General features: G+C 48.2%; 1 protein-coding gene and 1 long non-coding RNA gene across 6 annotated transcripts in view; one reads left to right on the top strand and one right to left on the bottom strand.

Moving 5' to 3' along the window:
• The window catches only part of slc4a2 (solute carrier family 4 member 2), a 203,860-nt gene that overhangs the window by 3,804 nt on the left and 173,495 nt on the right, over positions 1-26,561 (bottom strand). For 4 of the 5 annotated variants that reach the window (XM_033020207.1, XM_033020208.1, XM_033020209.1 and 1 more), the window contains 15 exons: positions 26,147-26,327; positions 23,328-23,463; positions 21,564-21,747; positions 19,845-19,947; positions 17,701-17,739; positions 16,825-17,009; positions 12,814-13,030; positions 11,464-11,670; positions 10,556-10,704; positions 9,127-9,321; positions 5,279-5,497; positions 3,213-3,302; positions 2,078-2,244; positions 1,129-1,382; positions 303-472 (listed from right to left, as the gene is read on the bottom strand). In XM_033020207.1, coding sequence (XP_032876098.1) covers positions 303-472; positions 1,129-1,382; positions 2,078-2,244; positions 3,213-3,302; positions 5,279-5,497; positions 9,127-9,321; positions 10,556-10,704; positions 11,464-11,670; positions 12,814-13,030; positions 16,825-17,009; positions 17,701-17,739; positions 19,845-19,947; positions 21,564-21,747; positions 23,328-23,463; positions 26,147-26,327 — 2,496 coding nt within the window. The remainder of the gene's footprint in view (positions 1-302; positions 473-1,128; positions 1,383-2,077; positions 2,245-3,212; positions 3,303-5,278; positions 5,498-9,126; positions 9,322-10,555; positions 10,705-11,463; positions 11,671-12,813; positions 13,031-16,824; positions 17,010-17,700; positions 17,740-19,844; positions 19,948-21,563; positions 21,748-23,327; positions 23,464-26,146; positions 26,328-26,561) is intronic. The other variant, XM_033020211.1, reaches the window with a different exon arrangement.
• On the top strand, positions 1,738-18,181 carry LOC116972475. The gene is made up of 3 exons (XR_004411810.1): positions 1,738-1,749; positions 6,813-6,815; positions 18,073-18,181. It is a non-coding gene; the product is annotated as an uncharacterized LOC116972475 (long non-coding RNA).

The following is a 26,561-nucleotide window of genomic DNA, read 5'->3' as shown; positions in this document are numbered from 1 at the left end:
TAAGTCACAGGAGCAGAATTAGGCCATTCAGCCCATCCAGTCTACTCTGTTATTTGATCATGTCTGATCTATCTTTCCCTCTCAACCCCATTCTCCTGCCTTATCCCCATAACCTTTGTCAGAATCTGTCAATCTCCGCTTTAAAAATACCCATTGACTTGGCCTCCACAGCCGTTTGTGGCAATGAATTCCACAGATTCACCAACCTCTGTCTAAAGAAATTCCTCCTCCTCTCGCCTCTAAAGGTATGTCCCCTTATTCTGAGGCTGCCCGCTCATTGCCCACTGTGCTCAGGGACTCACCTTGCGCACATACACGTGGTCGGGGTGGTGCTTGGATGGCATCAGCAGCAGCTGGATCCGCTCGTACAGGTCGATGCCATTCAGCGACGTCACACCCATGTACAGGAAGATCCCAAAGAGCACGGCCAGCGGGATCTTACGCAGGAGGTCCCCGATCACGATGGACAGGCCTGTGGGGTAATGAGGCACTGAGTTCACACGCGGGCTGGGAACGGGCTGGGCAGCAGCGGGAGGCCATTCAATGCTGAGAACTGTACGCTGGCGCAGCGGTAGAGTTGCTGCCTCACAGCGCCAGAGTCCCAGGCTCAATCCTGACTACAGAGTTTGTACGTTTGCCCCGTGACTTGCCTGGGTTTGCTCCAGGAAGCTGTCGTTTCCTCCCAAACTCCAAAGATATACAGGTTTGTAGGGTAATTGGCTTTGGTAAAGATTGTAAATTGTATCTAGTATGTGTAGGATAGTATTAGTGTATGGGGGGGATCACTGGTCGGCACGGCTCTCTGGGCCAAAGGGCCTGTTTCTGCATTGTATCTCTGAACTATCAACTAAGGAGGGGGTTCAGATGGAAGTGCATGGGTGCCAGTACGGGAGGTGGAATGGAGATGGGGAGGGAGCTGCATGGGTGCCAGTACGGGAGGTGGAATGGAGATGGGGAGGGAGCTGCATGGGTGCCAGTACGGGAGGTGGAATGGAGATGGGGAGGGAGCTGCATTGGTGCCAGTATGGGAGGTGGAATGGTGATGGGGAGGGAGCTGCATTGGTGCTGGAGCTGAGTTACTGCACGGGGGTGGGGGGGGGGGGGGCGGTGAGCGCGGCTGCTACTTACCCACCATGATGGCAACCACCAGCCCTGTCACCCGCTGCTCCTTCACCTCTTCGATCTTGGGCTTGTCTCCGGGGGCCACGGACTTGCTCATGACGGTGAGGGCGTTGACGTGGGTGACGGTACGGACGGTGGCGGCGGCGAGCCAGGGCAGCCCGAACATGGCCGCCACCCCTCCCGAGCCCACGATGATCAGCAGGTCCAGGTGGAAGCCCGAGCCCTTGGTCAACATCCGCTCCTTCTTGCTGATGATCAGACTGTGGAGCACCAAGACAATGGGACAGGAGTCCACCAGGATACCAACCAACCGGCTTTCCCCACTGACCCTCCAATCTGATCCTTCTCCTCCCCACCAACCTTCCCCTCCGACTGTTCCCTCCCCACCCCTCCATGCCCAGCTACCCTTCCCCTTCCCACCCACCTTTCCCCACCGATCCTGTCCATCGACCCAACCCACCCGACCAACCAACCCCCCACTCCGACTGACGCCCCCCTCTCCACTCTGCCAAGCCCTTCCTGCCCACTGACCGTCCACTCCAACCAACCCTCCCAATGCGAGCTATTTCCTGTCACTGTAACACTATATAATCTTTACTCTGATATTTTTCTCTTTCACTACCTGTTGTACTAGTGTATGGCTCGATTATACTCATGGAGAGTATGAATTGATCGCACCTAAACAAAGCTTTACACTATATCACGGTACAACAATAATCCAATAGCAAATGGTCAAAGAGACCAATGACCACTCTGTTGACCTTTGGGCCTCAGGGGCGAGCGATGGTCAAAGCACCAGCACAGGGCCACACAACATGCGTGTAGATGGAGAGAGGGATATCCCTCTGCTCTCTTGAGCAGCCCTGACGGATGGGCCTGTCGACACACCCTTCCACTGACTGGTCCAGACCACCCATCGTGTGTCTGCACCAACTCCCGGCCACAAGGTACTCACGTTGTGATCATGGTCTCCATGAAGATGAGGATGAAGACCAGAATGGCTGGAATGACGCTGGCAAACATCATCCAGATGGGAAAATCCCCGTCCTTCCCGAGAGGATTAATAAACCAGCCGCGCTTCTCCGGCGAGGTGACGGACAGACCGGTGGGAACACTCAGTTTCTGCAGGAAAGACACAAGACCACAAGGAGTTAAATGGCCACACCGCAGTCAGAAGCAACCCGTCGACAACAGCCGTCTCTTCCTTCATTCCAAGACGAACATCTCAAACGGGGCCCGATTCAGAGTAAATGCCCCTCTACACAATCCCATCTAACGCAACTTCCCAACGAGCCACACGGCACGAAAACAGGCCCTTAAACCCTACTCGTACATGACAACCAAGATGCCCCATCTAAGTTAGTTACATTTGCTTGCGCTTGGTCCATATCCCTCCCAACCTTTCTATCCATGTACCTGTCCAAATGTCTTTTAAATATTGTTATTATACCTGCCTCGACTACCTCCTCTGGCAAATCGTCCCATATACCCACCACCCACTTGAGCGCAAATGCTGCTCTTCAGGTTAGTATTACATGGGGATAGAGGCCTAATGGTCAGCGTGGACATGATGGGCCAAAGGGTCTGCTTCTGCAATGTGTGAGTCGATGACATTATATTACATCACCCATACTCTTACTTCCCATGATAGACATTTTGCAGGAAGATTGTTCCTGATGTTGGGGAAGTCCAGAACAAGGGGTCACAGTTTAAGGATAAGGGGGAAATCTTTTAGGACCGAGATGAGGAAAACATTTTTCACACAGAGAGTGGTGAATCTCTGGAATTCTCTGCCACAGAAGGTAGTTGAGGCCAGTTCATTGGCTATATTTAAGAGGGAGTTAGATGTGGCCCTTGTGGCTAAAGGGATCAGGGGGTATGGAGAGAAGGCAGGTACAGGATACTGAGTTGGATGATCAGCCATGATCATATTGAATGGCGGTGCAGGCTCGAAGGGCCGAATGGCCTACTCCTGCACCTATTTTCTATGTTTCTACAGTTGGGGAAATGTGAGGGAGGTGGGGTGGGGGGTGAGAGCAGGGGCAAAAGCAACAACACAGTGAGGGTAATGCGCAGAGTTAGTCTCCCACCTGGGTGAAGGTCTCCTGGATGGAATAATCCACCAGAACCATGATGAGAATCGCTATGGGAACACCAAAGTCCCCAATCACTCGTCGAACCTGCAACACAATTGATCACGTTTTGAAAATTCTGTCAGACATTACGAAACACCCAGCGATCGATGTGCTGAACACTTGCGCTCGATCCGTCAAAGCCTGCTGGATCTCCTGGTTGCTAACCATTTGAACATCTTTCCCCATCCCCACACCAATCCTTCTGGCCTGGGCCTCCTCCGTTACCAGAGTGAGGCCACACGCAAACTGGAGGAACAGCACCTCATATTCTGCTTGGGCAGCCTACAACCCAACAGCATGAACAGTGAATTCTCCAATTTCAACTAATACTCCCCTAACTCCACCTCCCTTTCACCTGTACTGACATCTCATCCTTGCCATCATTTCCAACCACCCAGCCACCCTGCTCCTTTCCCTTCCTCTGTACTCTCATCTCCCAACTCCACTCTATGGGTGTCAGAGGCTATGGGGAAAAGGCCGGAGAATGGGGTTAGGAGGGAGAGATAGATCAGCCATGATTGAATGGCCTAGTAGACTTGATGGGCCGAATGGCCTATTTCTGCACCTATCACATGATCTTATGAACTCCGCCCCACATTCGCTTTTATACCCTCCTCCCTTCACCGTACCATTCAATCCATATCCCTTGCTTCAGTGTTACATTTCACTCCTTATCTGACACTCATTTGTCTCCTGTTCACCTTTGCCACTTACTCCATCCACCTGCCAATTAACCCCCTCACCTGTATCCACCTATCATTCACCCGGCTTTATCCTGCTCCCACCTCACTTTCCCAGCTTTCTCCCCCTACTCCATCTCTCTGAAGATAGGTCCCGACCCAAAATGTCGTCCACAGATGCTGCCTGACCTCCTGAGTTCCACCAGCACTTTGTGTTTTGCTCATGATTCCAGTGCTGCTCTAGATGTCAGCTGATTTACATCGGGGAGACTAAGCGTAGGTTGGGCGATCGTTTCGCCGAACACCTCCGCTCAGTCCGCAATAACCTACCTGAACTCCCGGTGGCTCAGCACTCTCAATTCCCAATCCGACCTCTCTGTCCTGGGTCTCCTCCATTGCCAGAGTGAGCAACAGCGGAAATTGGAGGAACAGCACCTCATATTCCGCCTGGGGACCTTGCGTCCGGATGGCATTAACATTGAATTCTCCCAATTTTGCTAGCCCTTGCTGTTTCCTCCCCTTCCTTAACCCTCTAGCTGTCTCCTCCCATCCGCCCGCCCTCGGGCTCCTCCTCCACCCACCCCCCATTCTCCCCCCCCACCCCCCATCAGTCTGAAGAAGGGTTTCGGCCCGAAACGTCGCCTATTTCCTTCGCTCCATAGGTGCTGCTGCACCCGCTGAGATTCCCCAGCAATTTTGTGTACCTTCGATCTTCCAGCATCTGCAGTTCTTTAGGTTCTTTAGTAACTTGTCAGTTTCTTTGTTGAACTAAATTATGGCGCACTCCAGATAACATTATTCTGGTTTCAACTCCTGTGGAGCTGTTCATGTCCAGAAGCTGTGACCATCGACTGGACACTGGGGACAGTCAGCAGGCCCTTTGCCAGGTGAGTTCTTCCAATCTTGGGCTCATCAGGAGATACGGTAGGTTTAGGGAGCGGGAAGAAAGATTAAATAGGAACCCGAGGGGCAACTTCTTTATAGAAAGGGTGGTGGGTATATGCTAGAGGAGGTAGTTGAGGTAGTCGGGGCAGGTACTATCACAACATTTAAAAAACATTTGGACATGTCCATGGATAGGATAGGTTTAGAGGGATATGGGCCAAATTAGGGCAGGTGAGACTTGTGTAGATGGTGCATGTTGGTTGACATGGGCAAGTTGGGCCGAAGGGCCTGTTTCCACGCTGTATGACGCTATGACAAGGAACTGCAGATATTGGTTTAAAAATAAAAGGAATAAAGTGCTGGAGTAACTTGGCGGATCAGGCAGCAGGGACGGAACGGCTGTGAGAATGAACGGCCAGGTAGAGTGGCTCTCGGGACCTCACTGGCGACACTTACTCTCCCGGGGAAGAAGCGACTGTTCTTGAACTTGCGCAGGAAGAAGGCGATGAAGAAGGTGCCAGCCATGAGGACCAGCGACAGGAGCGCGGTGTTAGGCTCCCCCGTCCGCCTCACGCCCTCTGTCGTCTCGTTGCTAGGGCTTGGCGGGATGAGGGAGAGGAAGGTTCCATTCAGGGTACTGTTGGAGCAGCCACGGAGAGGATGATCCTTGAAAATCTGTAACAACATGAGCCAGAGGTTTCCCCAGAGTCATAAAGTGAGTCACATCAACATCATCCTGCACTGAATGCTGCCTGGATTGGAGGGTATTAACTACAGAAGAGGTTGGATAAACTTGGATTATTTACTCTGAAACCTCAAGGTTGAGGGGAGACGTAGAACATTGGACAGTACAGCACAAGAACAGGTCCGTCGTCCTACAATGTCTGTGCTGAACATGATGCCAAGACCATCGCTTATCTACCCGTACATAATCCATATCCCTCCATTCCCTGCAGATCCATGCGCCCATCCAAAAGTCTCGTAAATTATCATTTCTACCTATTATCGTTAGAACGGAGACGAGGAAACACTTTTTCTCACAGAGTGTGGTGCGTCTGTGGAATGCTCTGCCTCAGAGGGCGGTGGAGGCAGGTTCTCTGGATGCTTTCAAGAAAGAGCTAGATAGGGCTCTTAAAAATAGCGGAGTCAGGGGATATGGGGAGAAGGCAGGAATGGGGTACTGATTGGGGATGATCAGCCATGATCACATTGAATGGCAGTGCTGGCTCGAAGGGCCGAATGGCCTAATCCTGCACCTATTGTCTATTGTTTCTAGATCTCACCGTCACCATCACAGGAGACAGACGATTGCCCGAAATCTACTACAAACCCACTGACTCCCATAGCTATCTGGACTACACTTCTTCCCAACCTGCTTCCTGTAAGGACTCTATCCCCAACTCCAAATTCCTCCGTCTACGCCGCATCTGCGCCCAGGATGAGGTATTCAATGCCAGGGCATCGGAGATGTCCTCATTCTTTAGGAAACAGGAGCTCCCCTCTTCTTTTATAGATGAGGCTCTCACCAGGGTCTCCTCCATTGTCTACCTTCACCACCACCCCTGGCAGCGGGTCCAGGCACTCACCACCCACTGTGTAAAAAAACTTGCCCTGCATATCTCCTAAATGGATATGGATCACATGCAGCCAGAAAAAGGAATAGCCATCATAATTGACAGTCACCATGACCCGAATGGTACGTTTCTATTCTATGCTGTTCTATGTTCTATGTATGAGAGGCATAGATAGTCTGAATCATTTACCCTAGGCTGGAAATGTCAGACTTGAGGGCACAGTTTTAAGGTCAGAGGCAGTAAGTTAATAAGAGATATGCTTGGTTAGTTTTTTTACACAGAGAATGGTGAAGAACACTCTCTGGTGAAGAGGGTGGAGGCAGAAACAACAGTGGTGTCTAAGAAGCTTTTAGATAGACACATGTTCCTACTAGTGGGAGAGTCTTGGACTAGAGGTCATAGCCTCATAATTAAAGGACGTTCTTTTAGGAAGATGAGGAGAAATGTCTTTAGTCAGAGGGTGGTGAATCTGTGGAATTCATTGCCATAGAAAGTCAGTAGAGATATTCAAGGCAGAGATAGATTCTTGATTAGTATGGGTGTCAGAGGTTATGGGGAGAAGACAGGAGAATGGGGTTAGGAGGGAGAGATAGATCAGCCATGATTGAATGGCAGTGGAAGATGGGCCGAATGGCCTAATTCTACTATCACTTATGATCCTATCTATGATGGATATGCAGGGAATGGAGGGACATGAATCACATGCAGGCAGAGGAGATTAGTTTTATAATTTTAGAGGTATAGCGTGGAAACAGGCCCTTTGGCCCACTGAGTGTACACCGACCACGATCACCCATACACTAGTTCTATTCTAGACACTAATTGACAATTTACAGAAGCCAATTCATTTACAAGCATGCACGTCTTAGGAGTGTGGGTGGAAACTGGAGTACCAAGAAAAAACCCCACGCGGTCACAGGGAGAACGTAAAACTCTGGACAGACAGCACCCGAGGTCAGGATCGAACCCGGGTCTCTGGCGCTGTGAGGCAGCAACTCTACCGCTGCGCCACCATGCTGCCCATGGCCGACACAGACATTGTCAGTGGGAGGGCCTTTCCTGATCTGTGCTTCGTAATGCATTATAATTCTGTAAACCAAACACAATCATACACAGCCAATCTCCTGCGGAGGGAATGGATAGACGATGTTTCGGGTTGGGTCAGACTGACCTTTTTCTGAAGAAAGATCCTGACCCGAAACATCATCTGTCCATTCCCTCCACAGATGCTGCCTGACACGCTGAGTTCCTCCTGAGAATTGTTTTTGCTCCAGATTCCAGATGAAGTTTAAAATGAGGAGAGATAATTTAAAAGGGACATTAGGGGCAACTTGTTTTAATGATAGTTGCCCTTATCTGGAATAAGCTGCCATAGGAAGCTATAGAAGCAAGGTACAATTATGACTTTAGAAAGACATTTGGACAGATATATGGCAAAGGATTAAGAGGGCTTTGGGAGAAATGCGGGCAAATATGACTAGCCCAGCATGGACACAGTGGGCCGAAGGGCGTTTCTGTACTGTACAGCTCCATGGCTATTGCTCCATGCTGTGAGTATGAGAATTTGTACTCAATAACCTGTGTTTGCAGAGCTAATTGCCACTTCATTTAGTTTAGAGATACAGCATGAAAACAGGCCCTTCGGCCCACTGAGTCCATGCTGACCATTAGCCACCTGCTCACACTAGTTCTGTGTTGTCCCACTTTCTCATCCACTCCCTACACACGAGGGGCAATTAACTTATTTGCTCTGCACATGCAGAGATTATTACTCAGCCAGAGCATGGGAAAATTACTTAATTGATCTAGCAGAGGTTGTCACTGTCTTAGTGTAGGCATTATTACTCCATGGTCTGGATCTGCAAAGATTATTGCCAAATGAGTGTGGTATCATTTCTACCTCATCAGAGAATGAGTACAAGACCCTGTACTACTGCAGTTGTACAGGGTCTTGGTGAGACCACACCTGGAGTATTGCGTACAGTTTTGGTCTCCTAATCTGAGGAAAGACATTCTTGCCATAGAGGGAGTACAGAGAAGGTTCACCAGACGGATTCCTGGGATGGCAGGACTTTCATATGAAGAAAGACTGGATAGACTCGGCTTGTACTCGCTAGAATTTAGAAGATTGAGGGGGGATCTTATAGAAAGTTACAAAATTCTTAAGGGGTTGGACAGGCTAGATGCAGGAAGATTATTCCCGATGTTGGGGAAGTCCAGAACTAGGGGTCACAGTTTAAGGATAAGAGGGAAGTCTTTTAGGACCGAGATGAGAAAATCATTTTTTACACAGAGAGTGGTGAATCTGTGGAATTCTCTGCCACAGAAGGTAGTTGAGGCCAGTTCATTGGCTATATTTAAGAGGGAGTTAGATGTGGCCCTTGTGGCTAAAGGGATCAGGGGGTATGGAGAGAAGGCAGGTACGGGATACTGAGTTGGATGATCAGCCATGATCATATCGAATGGCGGTGCAGTCTCGAAGGGCCGAATGGCCTACTCCTGCACCTATTTTCTATGTTTCTATTATTACTCCATGGTCTGCATCTGCAGACATTATTATTGCCTGAATGCAGACTATTACTCATGCTCTAGCTTTACAGATTATTACTGTCTTTGAGTGCAGGCATTATTACTCCCATTCTTTGCTCTGCAGAGATTATTACTGTCTGAGTGTGGGCATTATTACTCCGTGCTCTGTGTCTGCAGAGATGATTGATTTGTAGACATTACCTTTACCAGCTTGTAGAATGTTTCATAAATAAATATAATTGAGATGAGGAAAGCAAAGATTTCTTGGGTGAAGCGGGAGATGAACCGCACGAGGAAGGAGCCTTCGAAGGCCACGATCACCAACACGATGGCGATCAACCAGAACCCGATCCACACTCGTCCAGTCAGGTAGTCCATTTGGTTCGAGTGGCAAAACTGGTAAAAGGGAAAGGATTAGCTGAAGGCACCGAAGAAACAGACAGGAAGGTGAGCCCTGTCGGGCTTCATCCAGGACTCCCGAGTTCACACACGCGTCCCCTCTGGTCCGAGGTTCCATAACACCAGCCCGAAGTCCCATAACTCCAGCCTGAGGTCCCATAACACCAGCCCGAGGTCCCATAGCACCAGCTTCAGGAACAGCTACTTTCTTGCAACCATCAGGTTTGTGAACCGACCGGCACAAGCCTAATCCTACCTCTTGCACTATCGTGGACTTTTCTAATTATGTTTTGGGCGACACAGTCGAGCTGCTGCCTTGCATCGCCAAGTAGCTAAACAGTAGCTACTTTCCTGCGACCATCAGGTTCTTGAACTGACCCCCATAACCGTAATCCCACCTCGACAATGGAACATCACGGACCACCTCTTGCACGAACATGGACTTGAAGTTTAGTTTATTGTCACGTGTATTGAGGTACAGTGAAATGCTTTTGCTAAGTGCTAACTTGTTTTTCTGATTGTGTTTGTGCGTATATCGTTTGTGCGTGTTTGTGTTTGTTTTTTTTTCTTTTTACCGTCTTGCTTATGTGTAATTTATATATAATTGATGTGCAATATAGTTTTTGTGCATTGTTTGTGTCCATGTGTCTGTGATGCTGCTACAAGCATGTTTTTCAGTGCACCTGTACCTCACCGGCCTTGTGTGTATATGACAATAAACCTGCCTTGACTTAACACGGGCATTTATCTCTGAACCTGAGTACACGCAGTGCATATCTCTAAAGACTTGTCCTGGGCCCAGTGCACTGATGCAATCATAAGGAAAGCCCAACGATGCCTCTACTTCCTTAGAAGATTGAGGACGTTTGGTATGTCGGATAAATACACTTGGACTTCTGCACGAGTACAGAGAGCGCATTAACCTTCTGCATCAGGGCCTGGTTCTGTACCTGGAACGCCCAGGAATGAAGTTTAATTAAAGTTGTCCGGTCCAGCACAGGTACTGACCTCCCCACCACCAAAGGGGTCCATATAAGGCTCTGCACCAAAAAGGCAGCCAGCATCAAAGAAGAAGAGTTCCCACCTGAAACGTCACCCATCCATGGTTTCCAGTGATGCTCAAGGTTTCAAGGTCAGTTAATTGTCACATGTACCAATTAAGGTACAGTGAAATTCGCAGATGCAGAGAACTGATATCAGAGCGGGACGCCAGCCCAAGCTGCTCACTCACCTTAAAGAAAGCTTCTTCAAATACAAGCAATGGGCCGGAAAACCCTACGATCAGCAGTGGCTGGGCGCCCAGCAGACCAAAGATGATCATCTGTATGGCCGTTGAAATGATCAGCTCGGAGACACCAATCAAACCCATGGTCTTCTCCCCTGAAACACAATTACAAGTCAGTCAGTCACTGCTACGCTGGTAAATGAGGCTCAGTACAGTCATGGTGGGCCCAGTGTCCATCAGTTACCACCTACAGGCTTCCAAGCCTTGCATGCCATCCAACATGGCAGAATGGACTAGTCCCATTTGCCTGCAATTGGCCCATACCCCTCTAAACCAGTGCTTATCCATACATCAGTACAAATATATTTTAAAAGCCATAATTATTTCTGCCACTATAGCTTCCTGGGGCAATTCATTTCAGATACAGACTACCCTCTGAGTGAAAACGTTGCCCTTTAGGTCTCTCTGAAATCCCCCCTCTCACCTTAAGCCTATGCCCTCTAGTTTTACAATCTTCTACCTGGGGAAAAAGACTGTGAGTGTTCACTTTATCCAAGCCCCTCATGATCTTCTACAAGCTCAGCCTCCTACACTCCAAAGAAAAAAGTCCCAGCCGGTCCAACCTCTCCCTGTAACTCAAACCCGCAAACCCAGGCAACATCTTTTGCACCTTTAAAGACGTTCTTCCCACAGCGGGGCGAGCAGAACTGCACACAGTCCTCTAAGTGTGGTTTCACCAATGACTTGTAGTGTTTCATGGTATCTCAACATTTGTGCTAAATACACTTTCCAATGAAGGCAAGCATGCCATACGTCTTCTTCGCCACATTTAGGGAACCGTGCATCTGCGCTCCGTATCTCTCTGTTCCTCAACACTCTTCAGGGTTCTACCATTTATCGTGTTAGTCACTTACCGAGAAGCCCTCCGAAGGTGATGGCTGGGGAAAGGGCTGCGAAGTAAATGAAGATGATGGCAGCCATGCACTGTGGGTTCAGGGCATCCTTGAAATCACTCAGGTACTGAGGATACCTGCGGGCAGCGTCTCGAATCACCCCGCCAAACGGTTTCCCCGTCCGCCTCAGAGGGTCCTCCTCATCCAGCCTCTTGCGCTTCAGGAGAGCTGTGACAAGGAAGGCAAAGTCAGTGGAAATCAGAACCTAGACGCAACGTGCCAGAATAACTCACCGGGCAAGTAGCATCTCTGGAGAAAGGAATAGGTGATGTTTCTGGTCGGGACAGAAGGGTCAGTCTGAGGAAGGATCCCGACCTGAAACGTCACCTATTCCTTTTCTCCAGAGATGCTTCCTGACCCACTGAGTTACTCTATCTTCAGTGTAAACCAGCATCTGCAGTTCCTTCTTCGGACTGAGAGTCAGGGGTGATGTCAGTTGTCTGCGTTTGTCCCATATTTCTCTAAACCTTTTCTATTAATGTCCATGATCTGGCCTCCATCATCCAGGGGGGCAACGGATTCCAGAGATTTGCCACTCTGAGGGAATTTTAAATGTTGTTATTGAACCTGCCTCAACTAACTAATTAGTAAGGGTGTCAGGGGTTATGGGGCGAAGACAGGGGAATGGGGTTGAGAGGGAAAGATAGATCAGCCATGATTGAATGGCAGAGTAGACTCGATGGGCCAAATGTCCTAACTCTGTTCCTAGAACTTACGAACCTCCTCTGGCAGAGTTAGCCCATTTGGCCCATTGAGTCTACTCCGCCATTCAATCATGGCCGAGTTGGACAGAAGGGCCTGTTTCCGTGCTGTATGACTCTATCCAAATGGGTTTTGAACGACTGAGTAGCTTCCACTGGTCCTGTTGTCTTGTGGCCCTGCATTGACTACTCTAGGTGGGTGGCTGGCACAACAGTAGAGTTACTGCCTTACAGCGCCAGAGACCCTGGTTCAATCCTGACCTCGGGTGCTGTCTGTATGGAGTTTGTACATTCGCCCTGTGACCGTGTGGGTTATCTCTGGGTGCTCCGGTTTCTTTCCACACTCAAAAAACGTACAGGTTTGTAGATTAATTGGCCTCCTTAAATTGTCCCTAGTGTGTAGGTTTGAACTGGTGTATGGGTGATCGTTGGTCGGCATAGACTCGGTGGGCCGAAGGGCCTCTCCCCACGCTGTATTTCTAAACTAAACTAAAAGCAGGTGGTGAGAGGGAGACAAGCCTGGCCAGAGTCAGGAGGTCAGGGAGCATTGAAGGGCAGGCGGGAATGGAGACAGTGAGAGGTGTGGCGAGTGGTTTGGTCGGCTGCCCACCTCTCTCCTCCTGACTCTTCACTTCCTTGGATAGCACCTGCTCCTCTTTCGCCTGCCTCTTCTTCAGCATCTTGCGCTGGAACTGGGCGACGGAGAGCAGCAGCTCCTCCCCGGGGACGTCGGATGGCGGGATCACGATGCTGCTGTCCAGGAACTCGTTGATGGCATTCAGCAGGTCGTTGCGGTCATCTGCCTGGTAGGCCGCTCGGTGGAAGTTCTGTAGGACAGGAACAGAGTGAGGCTTCCAAAACCGTGAGGCGGTGGTGGCTGGAGGGATATTCTGGGGGGTTGGAGGAAGGGGATCCGAATGGCAGTGAGGGCGAGCGAAGGGGGAGAATCCAAAGAGCAGGGAAATTCAAGGTAAGCTGTAAAGACTGGAGAAGATTTACAGGGATATTGCCAAGACTCGAAGGCCTGAGCTACAGAGAGAGGTTGGACAGGCTTCATTCCTTGGAGCTCAATAGACCGAGGGATGATCTTATCGAGGTGTATAATATCTTGAGGGGAATAGATAGGTTGAATACAGTCTTTCACCCCAGAGTCTGGGACTCAAGAAGCAGAGGGCATAGATTTAACAGGAATTAGAGGGGCAACTTTTTCACACAGCGGTTGGTGGGTATATGGAATGAGCTGTCAAACGTAGGTGATACACGTCACCCAGAGAGTTGTGAATCTGTGGAATTCTCTGGCACAGATGACAGTGGAGGCCAATTCACTGGATGTTTTCAAGAGAGAGCTCTTAGGGCTACCAGAATCAAGGGATATAAGGAGAAAGCAGGAATGGGGTACTGATTTTGGATGATCAGCCATGATCATATTGAAACATAGAAAATAGGTGCAGGAGTAGGCCATTTGGCCCTTCGAGCCTGCACCGCCGAATGGTCTACTCCTGCACCTATTTTCATTGATATTTAAAAGACAGCTACATAGATAGGAATGGTTTGTTTAAAGGGGTATAGAGCAAACGTGGGCAAATGGGATTATCTTAGATGGGGCATCTTTGTCGGTATGGAGGAGTTGGGCTGAAGGGTCTGTTTCCGTGCTGTATGATTCGATAAGACTTCCTCAATCAGAGCAAGGGTTTCTGTGAAGAAGAGACACAATCCAGGTGAACAGAGGAGGTGAATTATGCTTTTAAATTGAAGAGTCTGGTGTACAAAGTGGCAAGGGATGTGGTCGACCCGAGGGCTGGAATGTGTTTCGCAGCAAAAGAGTAAAAAGATCAGAAGTGAGGAAATTACACTTGCATGCAGTATAAATACAAATAATAAAAGGTTGCTCTGGATATATAAACGGGAAGAGGGTACCTAAAGTTAGTGCAGCCTCTGGAGAGCAAGGTTGGTGAATTAACAACAGCAAATATTATGTGTATGTTAAATCTTCACGTCAATCTTCACCATGGAAGAGTCATAGTCATAGAACACGGAAATAGGCTCTTCGGCCCAGCTTCCTCATGCCGACCAGGTGCCCCATCTAGACTAGTTCCACCTTCCCATCTTTGACCCATATCCCTCTTAACCTTTCCTATCCATGTACCTGTCCTAATGTCAGATGGACTCATGTCAAAAAAACACGATAGAACTTATAAAAAGTGCCAATCCCAAGGGATAAGGTATTGGACACATTCAGGGAGCAAAAGATGGACTGGTTTTAAAGGAAGAGGCTGCAGAGATAATGGGTTGTAATTATTGTTAACTCAAAACTCCATATAACCATATAACAATTACAGCACGGAAACAGGCCATCTCGGCCCTACAAGTCCGTGCCGAACAATTATTTTCCCCTAGTCCCATCTACCTGCACTCAGACCATAACCCTCCATTCCTTTCCCATCCATATACCTATCCAATTTATTTTTAAATGATAAAATCGAACCTGCCTCCACCACTTCCACTGGAAGCTCATTCCACACAGCTACCACTCTCTGAGTAAAGAAGTTCCCCCTCATGTTACCCCTAAACTTCTGTCCCTTCATTCTGAAGTCATGTCCTCTTGTTTGAATCTTCCCTACTCTCAATGGGAAAAGCTTGTCCAACGTCTATCCAGGAGGGAACCAGAAGATTGTAAACTGATTCAATAACGGAGAAAGGAAGGCAGGGAACTGCAGGCTTGTTGGTTTAACAGCTATCTTAGGCAAGATGGTGGTTAATAATTGGAGAGGAAATAGATAATAATTTAGGAAAAACGAATACAATTAAACTCAGTCAACATGATTTGATGAGAGAGATATCATGTTTGACAGAGTAACTAGAGGGGAACCAGTAGATATAGAATATTTAGAATTCCAAAAGGCATTGTGCCACATGTGAGGCTGATGAATAAAATGAAAGGCCACAGTATTGGAGCAAGTGTGTTAGAATAGACTAAAGTCTGGCCTTCTCATATAAAACAGAGTGCTGAAATACATGGTCCTCTTCAGACTGGGAGATAACGAGTGGAGCACCACAGGGATCAGTTTTGAGCTCCACTACATTAATGAGCTGGAGGAAGGAACAATATGAATGGTTTCCAATTTTACCCTTGAATCAAAATTATGTGTAAAGGCATGTTGTGATCAGGGTACTGTAATTCTGCAATGGAATGTAGAGAGATCGAGTGAGTGGGCAGAAGATTAGCAAATTGGGTTTAATGTGGGGGAATGTGAGGTCTTGCATTTTGGCAAGAGAATCAACAGGCAGATTATTATCTAAAGGGGGAGACTGCAGTTGAGTGAAGTTCAGAGGGATTGAGGTGTTCCACTACAGGAATCACAAAAAGCTAGCAGGCATGTTATGATGGCAAATTCTGGCCTAAATTGAAAGGGATGGAATTTAAGAATAGGGAGTTTTGTTGCAACTGTGCAGGGTGTTGGTGAAGTCTCACCGAGTTTGTGCAGTTTTTGTCCCCTTTTTGCTAATAAAACTATAGCTACCTGTATATTGGAGACATAAAGTGTTGGAGTAACTCAGTGGGTCAGGCAGCATCCCTGAAGGAATTGGATAGAATAGAAGTATAGAATGAGTATAGAATAGTATGAGTATAGAAGTTGGGATGTAATGTTAAAATTGTACAAGGCATTGGTGAGGCCAATTCTGGAGTATGGTGTACAATTTTGGTCGCCTAATTATAGGAAGGATGTCAACAAAATAGAGAGAGTACAGAGGAGATTTACTAGAATGTTGCCTGGGTTTCAGCAACTAAATTACAGAGAAAGGTTGAACAAGTTAGGGCTTTATTCTTTGGAGCGCAGAAGGTTAAGGGGGGACTTGATAGAGGTTTTTAAAATGATGAGAGGGATAGACAGAGTTGACGTGGAAAAGCTTTTCCCACTGAGAGTAGGGAAGATTCAAACAAGGGGACATGACTTGAGAATTAAGGGACTGAAGTTTAGGGGTAACATGAGGGGGAACTTCTTTACTCAGAGAGTGGTAGCTGTGTGGAATGAGCTTCCAGTGAAGGTGGTGGAGGCAGGTTTGTTTTTATCATTTAAAAATAAATTGGATAGTTATATGGATGGGAAAGGAATGGAGGGTTATGGTCTGAGCGCAGGTATATGGGACTAGGGGAGATTATGTGTTCGGCACGGACTAGAAGGGTCGAGATGGCCTGTTTCCGTGCTGTAATTGTTATATGGTTATATGGTTATATGGTATAGGTGATGTTTCAGATCGGGAGTCTTCAGACTGATTGTAGTGGCGGGTGGGGGGGAGAAAGCTGGAAGAGAAGTGGGAGTGGGATAAAGGTACACAAAAATGCTGGAGAAACTCAGCGGGTGCAGCAGCATCTATGGAGCGAAGGAAATAGGTAACGTTTCGGGCCGAAACCCTTCTTCAGGAGTGGGATAAAGTCTGGCGAGTGATAGGTGGATTCAGGTGAGGGGTCTGGTCCATATCTTTAGTTCCTTGCGTCTCCTCCGGCACTTTGTTTATCGCTCAAGATTCCAGCACCTGCAGTCCCTTGTCTTTGTAATTGTGGGGTTTAGGCATCGTTGGTGAGCACCTCCCCTCCCCCCCTGACCTTTCACAGCCTCACCTTGTCCGACATGAGGGTGGAGATGGAGCGGCCAATCTCGTGGTAGTCCATGTTGCTGTTGGTTGGTCCCAGCAGGATGAAGAGGAAACGGACTGGGACAGGAACCTCCAACACCGACTCCAGCTCCACCGCTGTCTGCAGTCGAACATAGGCCATGGTCGGGTGCTCCAGGAACTCAACGCAACCTGGAGGGAAACAAGGGGAGAGCTTCTCTCTACAACACTGCACTTCATGGTGAAGGGAAGCAAGAACACGAGAACCCTAGAGACAGGTGGAGCACCCTCTGGCCTGTCTCATCTCACCCACCCACAGCAGGGACACCATGGGCTAGATACCAAGTTATGACCATCCATAATGTCCCATCAGATCCTTTCAGGGCTAGATACAGAAGTTAGAACCTTCGGTGTCCCATTACACATTCCCAATGCAGGGATACCATGGACTAGATACAGAAGTTAGAACCTTTCAATGTCCCATCGCACAATCCCAGGGCCAGAACACTCTGAGCTAGATACCAAGGGCATCCCTCAACAGTGTTCCATCACTCTCTCCCAGGGCAGGGACATGTTGGGCTAGATGCCATGTTGGCTCCGTCAACAGTGCCCGGTCAAACAATCCCAATGCATGTTAGATACAGAGCAAATCTCCAGCTGCACTCCTCCATTCAACACTCCAAGGGAAGGGACAGCATGGGTTAGATACAGAGTGAAGCTTCCACCAACACTGCCCTGTCACACACAGCAAGGGCAAGGAGAACATGTGTTAAGAACATGTGTGGAACTCCAACGACACTGTCCCATCAAACACATGAAGGGCAGGGTCAGCACAGGTTAGATACAGAGTGAAGGGAATAGTTGGTGTACAAACCAGGCTTACTCTCATGAGCAAAGTCACAGCATTCACAGGAAGGGCTTCCTGATGAAGGAAATAGAATGAAGAAGGAAGTTTGTGATGGTCAGATAAAGAAAACAGCAGAATACCAGGCAAGGATTATAAGGGAGATTGAAACTACGCATCAAAGGCAGAAGGACAGACATTAAGTGATGTGGTGGGCGGAGTGCTTAAGTTAAGTGTGTTTAATTGTCATATGTACTGGCAACGGAACAATGACATTCTTACTTGTTGCAGCTTCACAAAACTGTAAATGCAATACCACACAGATAATTAATCAATAATGTAATAAATTAATAATTGCTAGACTAGGTAACCATAATAGTGTGAAAAACAAAGTCTGGTGTGCAACCAAAGACAGTCCATACATGATCACAGTTGCTGAGGTTAGTGTTGTGAAGTGTTCAAGAGCCTGATGGTTGTTGGGAAGAAGCTGCTCTTGGACCCAGAGGTCACAGTTCTCAGGGAGGGTGACAAAGGCCGTGTAAAGACCCAATCTTGCTCTTCATCGAGGAGGAAGCTTAGGAGAAAAGGTCTAACTGTCTACCCTAGCTATGCCTCTCATAATTTTATTTATTTCTATGTTTCCCCAACTGCCCAGAGAAAACAATCCAAGTTTGTCCAACCTCTCCATGTAGCTAATACCCCCTTGGGGGTGGCACAGTGGTGCACTGGTAGAGTTGCCACCTTACAGTGCCAGGGACCCCAGGTTCAAACCTGACGATGCATGCAGTCTGTACGCAGTTAGTACATTCTCCCCGTGACTGCGTGTGTTTCCTCCGGCTGCTCTCGTTTCCGCCCGCACTCCAAAAATGAACAGGTTTGTGGGGGTTAATTGGCTTTGGTTATTACCAACTAAATTGTCCCTAGTGTGTAGCGATTACTAGTGTAACGGAGATCGCTGGTCGGCATGGTTTTGGTAGGCCAAAGGGCCTGTTTTTTGCGCTGTAGCTCCAAATCTAATCCAGGCATCTTTCTGGTAAACCCCCTCTGCACCCTCGGCAAAGCCTGCATATCCTTCCTGTAATGAGGTGCACGCAAGAACTGCACGCAACACTCCAAATGCAGCCAGACCAATCAAGTTCTACAGAGCTGCATTATGACATTCTGACTCTTATACCCAATGCCCCGACCAATGAAGGCAAGCAGGCTACATGCCAACTTTACCATTCTATCTACTTGTGCTGCCACTTTCAGGGTACAGGAGCCTGAAAACCGTGACCTCCAGGTTCAAGAATAGCTTTTATCCAGCGACTACCAGGGGACATTACACGAACAACAGGGTTCGATCCTGACCTCGGGTGCTGTCTGTGTGGAGGTTGCACGTTCTCCTTGTGACCGCTTGGATTTATTCCAGGGCATCGGTTTCCCAAAAGACATGTGGGTTTGTAGGTTAATCGGCCTCTAAATTGCCCCTAGTGTGTCGGGAGTGAATGAGAGAGTGGGATGAGATAGAACTAGTGTGATCGGGTGATCGATGGCCAGCATGGACTTGGTGAGCTGAAGGGCCACTTCAATGCTTTATCTTTCAATTAAAATCCCACCTCAGCAACTATGAGCTACTATGGACTTTGTTTTGGTCGCACTTTGGAATTTTGTTTGCACAATAAAAAGTATGAATTGCTATTAATTTATTGTATTATTGATTATTGACTCTCCAGGACGGAGTGCGAGTCTGGGTGGTGAAGGCTCTCCCTCAGGGTGACGAGTCTGGGTGGTGAAGGCTCTCCCTCAGGGTGACATTGGAGAATTTTCCAGAACGCAGACCCACTGATGTTGACGGACCATGTGTGACTTGAAGGGGGGGTTACAGAAGGTACTGACCTTGCCCCCCTTTATTGCAGATTATTATAGATGATTGCATATTCATTGATGTCTTATTGCGCTAATGGGCCTGTAAAGCTGCAGCAAGTAAGAATGTCCTTGTTCCGTTGACGGTACATGTAAGCTCGACTTTTGAACATCTTTCCCAAGGGGATGAAACTGTGGTGAAGGTGGCGGTGATTGTGGTACTGGCTGCAAAGCAGGGGCTCAGAAGGGGCACTTGGTGAAGACGTGATGCGATGACTGGCTGAAGGGCAGCAGTCTGCTGCTCCCTGACCTGGGACCGTGAAGCACACATTCCTCACCTACTAGCACCACAGTGGCCTCTGCATTGCATGGGATTTTCTCCATCAGCTTGAGTTCGTGCTTTGAACGTGATCTAGTCATCTCAGACAGCGGGCACTCTTTCTGTAGCAAATGGAGAAAGAGGTTACAGGCAGAATCAAACAAGCTTACAGTCACAGAGCTGTACAGCACAGAAACAGGCCCTACGGCCCACCTCGCTCATGCCGGCCTGGTCCCATTTGCCTATATTTAGCTCATAAACCCTTCCTAACCATATATCCGTCCAAATTGCTTTTAAAAGTTGTATCCACTTCTATAGCTTCCTCTGTCAGCTCATTTCAGAAACGTACTTCCCACTGAGTGAAAAAGTTGTCCCTCTTAAATCTCTCCTCTAATTTGGGAAAATCCTCTTCCCTTGGAAAAGGACTGAGCATTCACTCTATCCATAGTCCTCATGATCTTGTACACCTCGGTAAGGTCACCCCTCAACCTCCAATGCTCCAAACATAAAAGTCCCAGCCCATCTTGCCTCTCTCTATAACTCAAGCCCACAAGTTCAAGTAACATTCTGCCTGTAGCTGGGCGACAAGGGTTGCACACAGCACTCCCAGTGTGGTCTCACCGACGTCTTGTACAGCTGCATCACGATGCCCCAACTTTTGGCCTAAATGACCTTCCCAATAAAGACAAGCGAGCCGAACGCCTTCTTCACCACAGGAGGGAGAGGGACACATTTATCTGTTTTGTAGTAAATGCCTACTATTTTCTGTGTGCTTAAGCAAAGCAAGAATTTCATTGTCCTATACAGGGACACATGACAATAAACTCACTTGAACTTGAACTTGAGAGAGAGCCAGAGCCAATGACAGGATGGTGCATAGTGACAGATACTAAAGCAATGAGAGAAGATGATAGTGAGATGGGGTGGGGTGGGGAGAGAGGAATGGGGGTGGGGAGGGAGGGTCCAGGTGGTGGGAGAGAGGGTGGGAGCGGGTGCGGGGTGAGGAGATGTGGATGGGAGCGTAAGAGAGGGGGGAGTTGTCTGGTCAATGATGGCCATGTCACTCAGGAAAGCCAAGCCAAGTCAAGGAGAGGCAATTATTTCAATCCACAGACCTCCAGGGTAGACGATGCTAATGGGGCATATGCTTCAAGTGAGAGGGGAGAGAATTAAGAGGGACCTCAGGGGCAACTTCTTCATTCAGGGGATAGTCTGTATCTGGAGCGAGCTGCCAGAGGAAGCTATAGAAGCGGACACAATTACGACCTTTAAAAGAGATTTGCACAGATATGGATATTTATGGATGAAAGGTTAAGAGGGATATGGGCCAAATGCAGGCAAATGGGACTAGCCCAGGAGTTGGCATGGGCAAGGTGGGCCAAAGAGACTATTTCCTCGCTATATTAAATTAAATTAAATTTCTTTATTTATATAGCACATTTTTAGTCAACTTGCATTGACCCCAAAGTGCTTCACATAATTACATTCACACACACAGGCAAAGGTGGGTGAAGTGTCTTGCCCAAGGACACACACAGGCAAAGGTGGGTGAAGTGTCTTGCCCAAGGACACAACGACAGTATGCACTCCAAGCGGGATTCGAACCAGCTACCTTCCGGTTGCCAGCCGAACACTTAGCCCATTGTGCCATCTGTCGTCCCAATGACTCAATTATTCTAAGCTTCAAGTGTAGGTCAACAATACAGCAGCAGACGGTGGCAACGGCTGAACTACTGACCTCGATGCTGTCCACCATGACTTTGACGTCGGCATCCGTGCTCTCTCCCATCAGCGGCTGTGTGACGGAGGGCTCCGAGCTTGGGGCGATGTGGTTCTGGCTTTGGTGGTGGGCCATCAACGAGCCCAGGCTGGCCGTCGAGATGTTGCGGGAAAACGAGAAGTCCTTGTCCTTGTTGGGGTGACTTTAATGTCAAGAAAGTGTGGCTTTAATTCAGCTTGTTCCTCTCCGACCTTGGAGTCGGGGTGAGAGATACAGCACAGAAACAAACCACTCAGCCCACCCATTTACACTGAACCTCTCCACTCACCCCCTTCTCACATTCCCATCAACTCGCTCCACTCTGCCACTCAACAGCAGGGCCAATTAATGCACCAATCCACACATCCTTGGGATGTGGGAGGAAACCGGAGCACCCAGAGGAAACCCACGCAATCACAGGGAGAACTTGTAAACTCCACACAACCATACCTCCACGTCATAAAAAGATTAAGGAGATCTCAATGAAAACTTCAATGAACCTCTTTGGCCAGGCTACGTTTGGATTATTGCGTCCAGTTCTGGTCGCCCCAGGGAGGTTGTGGAGGCTTTGGAGAGGGTGCAGAAGAGGTTTACCAGAATGCTGCCCGGAATAAGGGTTATTCGCTACAAGAGATTGGACACATTTGGATTTTTTTCCTCTCGAACGTAAGAGGCTGAGATGAGACCTGAAAGGAGTATATACAATTATGAGGGGCATAGATAGGGTAGACAGAGAGCCTTTTCCCCCAGAATGAAAATGTCATAGACTAGAAGGCATAGCTTTAAAGTAAAAGAGGCAAAGTTTAAAGGAGATGTGCAGGTTAAGTTATTTTACACATGGAGTGGTGGGTGCCGGGAACGTGTTGCCAGGGTTAGTGATGGAGGCAGATGCGATTGCAGCAAAATTAAGTGATTTAAGAAGCTTTTTGGATAGGTAGATGGATGTGGAGGGAATGGAGGGATATGGAGCATGTACAGACATATGAGATTAGTTTAACACGGACATTGCAGGCTGAAGGGCCTGTTCCTGTGCTGTGCCTTTCTATGTTCCACAGGTGTACAGTGGTTGGTTACTGATTGGTTGCATCACAGCTTGGTTTGGAAACTCGATTGCCCAGGAATGAGGGAGATTACCGGGAGTGGTGGACACTGCCCGGTCCATCACAGGTACTGACCTCCCCATCATCGAAGGGATCTACAGGAGGCGCTGCCTCAAAAAGGCAGCCAGCATCATCAAAGACCCATACCACCATGGCCATGTTCTCATCTCGCTGCTATCATCGGGAAGAAGGTACAGGAGCCTGAGAACCGTGACCTCCAGTTTCAAGAAGAGCTTCTTCCCAGCAACCTTCGAGCTCTTGAACACTGCACAACACTAACTTCAGCAACTGTGGTACTACAATAGACTTTGTCTTTGGTTGCACTAGGGATATCTATTATGTCTATAATGTGTTACATTATTATGGATTACCAGTATTAGTTACTAATTTAATGTATTATTGATTATTGTATATGTATCTGTTGGTATTATGGTCTGAGCGCAGGTATATGGGACTAGGGGAGATTATGTGTTCGGCACGGACTAGAAGGGTCGAGATGGCCTGTTTCCGTGCTGTAATTGTTATATGGTTATATTATATTGTTATTGTAGGTACAAGCCTGTTAAGTTACAGCAAGAATTTCTTAATTTGCTGGTGCGTATGGCAAATATAGACTCTTCTTTGAGGACCAGTGTTACTTTACCAGTGTTTGACGAGCAGTGCACGGAGAACGTTTGCTCGATCCTCAGCTTTGATCTGGTCCGAGATGATCATCTGTTCCACCACCTGATGTGCAATTCCTGGCAAAGTCCTCTGGTCCAAGTCCAAGAGCACCGTTCCTGTAGGGAGACAAGACAAGTGGGAGTTGGATCAGCAAGAGCTCAGCTGGTTGTGGAACACGGGATATGAGGACGTTAGCAGCTCAACCCCAATCTGTGGCCCATTGGGTAATCCCGCAACCTGCCTCGGCTGCTTGGTTTAATTTAGTTTAGATGAGAGACATCGCATGGAAACAGACCCACTGTGCCCACGCTGACCATCGATTTTCATTGGCACAGTGCCACAGTGATAGTTGCTTCCTTATAGCGCCAGAGACTTGGATTTGATGCTAACGGCAGGTGCTGTCCGTATGGAGTTTGCACGTTCTCCCTGTGACCACGTGGGTTCTCTCCGGGTTCCTCCCACATTCCAAAGACGTGCAGGTTTGTAGGTTAATTGGCTTCTGTAAAATTGTCCCTAGTGGGTAGGATAGAACTAGTGTAATGGAAATGGCTGGTTGGCGTGGACACGGTGGGCCAAAGGGCCTATTTCAATAGACAATAGACGCAGGAGTTGGCCATTCGGCCCTTCGAGCCAGCACCGCCATTCAATGTGATCATTCCACGCTGAACTAAAATTAAACGGAAACCCATACACTAGTTCTATGTTCTACAATGAGGGGCAAATTATAGAGGCCAATTAACCTACAAACCCACATGCCTTTGGGATGCGGGGATAAAGAGGAGCGCCCAGATTATAGGGAGAACGAACAATCTCTGTACAGGCAGCACTCATAGACAGGATGGAACTCGGGGTCTCTGGTGCTGTCAGGCTGCGCCACAGTGTCGCCTTGTTGCCTGGTGGACAGAGAGGCAGCTGATGGGACATGTGCCTTCCATCCACGTAGACTCTCCCTGCTCCCTCTGACAATTATGTTTGCGGATAGACGCTGGGCATCCCATCGGGATGCATCACAGAGGCACAAGGAACTGCAGACGCTCAACCATGACCAAAACAAAGTGCTGGTGGAACTCAACAGGTCAGGCTGCACCTGTGGAGGGCATAGATAGGCGACGTTTTTGGTTGGGACCCTTCTTCAGCTTGGTTTGACAACAGCTCTGCCCAAGGCTTCCCACCGTCGACTCCATCTACACCACGATGCTTCTGGAAAGCGGCCAACAAAATCAAGGACCATTCAAACAGTGGTCATTCCCTCATCTCCTCTCTCCTGACAGGCAAAGAGATACAAAAGCTTGAAAGCACATACCACCAGATTCAGGAACAGCTTTTTTCCCCCGCTGTTATCAGACTAGTTAATGGTTCTAAGTCAGGTGTAGTCCTGATCTTCCAACCTACTTCATTTGCAGAAGGTGCAGTTTTTGTATCTGCACTTTCTTTGTAACTGTAACACTATAATGCTGTAACATTATATTCTACATTCTGGCATTTTTCTCCTTGTACTACCTGCTGTATTTGTGTGTGGCTTGATTGTATTCATGTAAAGTGTGATTTGACTGGCTTGCACACAAACGAGCTGGCAGAGGAGCTAGTTGAGGCAGGTACACTCATGATATTCACTATTCTGACCAGGTGATACTCAAAGTGCAGAGTTGGTCCGTCATTAACCATGGAATCAGGCACTTCAGCCCAAATTCTCCTTGTCAATCAAGTTAGCATACTGGCCCATATCCCTCTAAACCAGGGGTGGGGAACCTGCGGCCTTAAGGCTGCATACGGCCTTCTAGGCCATTAAATGTGGCCTTTTGAATGAATCCAAATTTTGTAGAACAAATCCTTTTATTTTTATTAATATGTTTTTGTTCATCTTTTATTATTTTTGTTTTAATCTTAAAATGAACGTATTTAAAATACCAAAGAGTAAAAGAAGATTCAACGAAATAATCCTCCCTGACTGATGGCCACAATTAAAACATTAGTAAGTCATGAGGGCTATTTTAACAAAATAATGTACATTTTGAAGTATATCTAATTGAAGTTTCTTGGATGCGGCCTTATTAGATTACAGCTAATTACCCCTGCTCTAAACCTTTCCTATGCATTTATCCGTCCAAATGTCTTTTAAAAGTGGTTAATCACATCTGCTTCTACAGCTTCCTCCGGCATCTGGATCCAGATATAGACCACAGGGGGAGATACAGAGTGCAGAATATAGTTCTCAGCATTGTAACACATCAGTTGCATAGACCAATGTCCACAATAGGGTAGAGGTGAATCGGACAGTACCCTAGCTTATGGAAGGATGGCAACAGAGGGAAAGATATTCCCGAGTCTTGTGGGAAGCTCTTTCAAGCTTCTGTATCTTCGGCTGGACGGGAGGGAGGAGGAGGAACGAGCGGGGTGGGACAAGTAATAATAATGAATAATAATGGATGGGATTTATATAGCGCCTTTCTAATACTCAAGGCGCTTTACATCGCATTATTCATTCACTCCTCAGTCACACTCGGTGGTGGTAAGCTACTTCTGTAGCCACAGCTGCCCTGGGGCAGACTGACGGAAGCGTGGCTGCCAATCTGCGCCTACGGCCCCTCCGACCACCACCAATCACTCACACACATTCACACACAGGCAAAGGTGGGTGAAGTGTCTTGCCCAAGGACACAACGACAGTATGCACTCCAAGCGGGATTCGAACCGGCTACCTTCCGGTTGCCAGCCGAACACTTAGCCCATTGTGCCATCTGTCGTAGTTTGTCTTGGGTGCTTCACGAGTCCATTAACCGAGCAAACCCTGGTGGTTACCGTGTGCTAAAGTCTTCCTGAGCTCCAACAAGCTTCGGAAGCTGAGTGAGGCCACGTGCGGCTTTCCCCACCGGTCCGTCTCCTCTTCCACGTCCTCCTCAAACTTGATCCAGCGGGCCGTCTCCTTCCACTGCATCTCATGGTTCTTGTCCATCGTCAGCTCGTTCAGTTCAACGAACACCTGGACAAAGGACAGCGAGAGCCGGTTACACCCCGCGACCACGACCGCACCCCAAAACCCACCCCGTCAACAAGAAAAAAGGATCACAAGGTTCCTAAATGTGGGCAAGTGGGACTGGTTTAGACTGGGCATCTTGGTTGGCATGGGCAAGTTTGGCCAAAGGGCCTGTTTCTGTGCTGTACGACTCCACGACTCGGTAAGTACCACAGCTCCCCTCCACCTCCTGACCCGCTG

This window comes from Amblyraja radiata, chromosome 4, assembly GCF_010909765.2.
Source record: "Amblyraja radiata isolate CabotCenter1 chromosome 4, sAmbRad1.1.pri, whole genome shotgun sequence".
Lineage (NCBI taxonomy): Eukaryota > Metazoa > Chordata > Chondrichthyes > Rajiformes > Rajidae > Amblyraja > Amblyraja radiata.
This window is presented reverse-complemented; position numbering and strand designations above follow the sequence as displayed.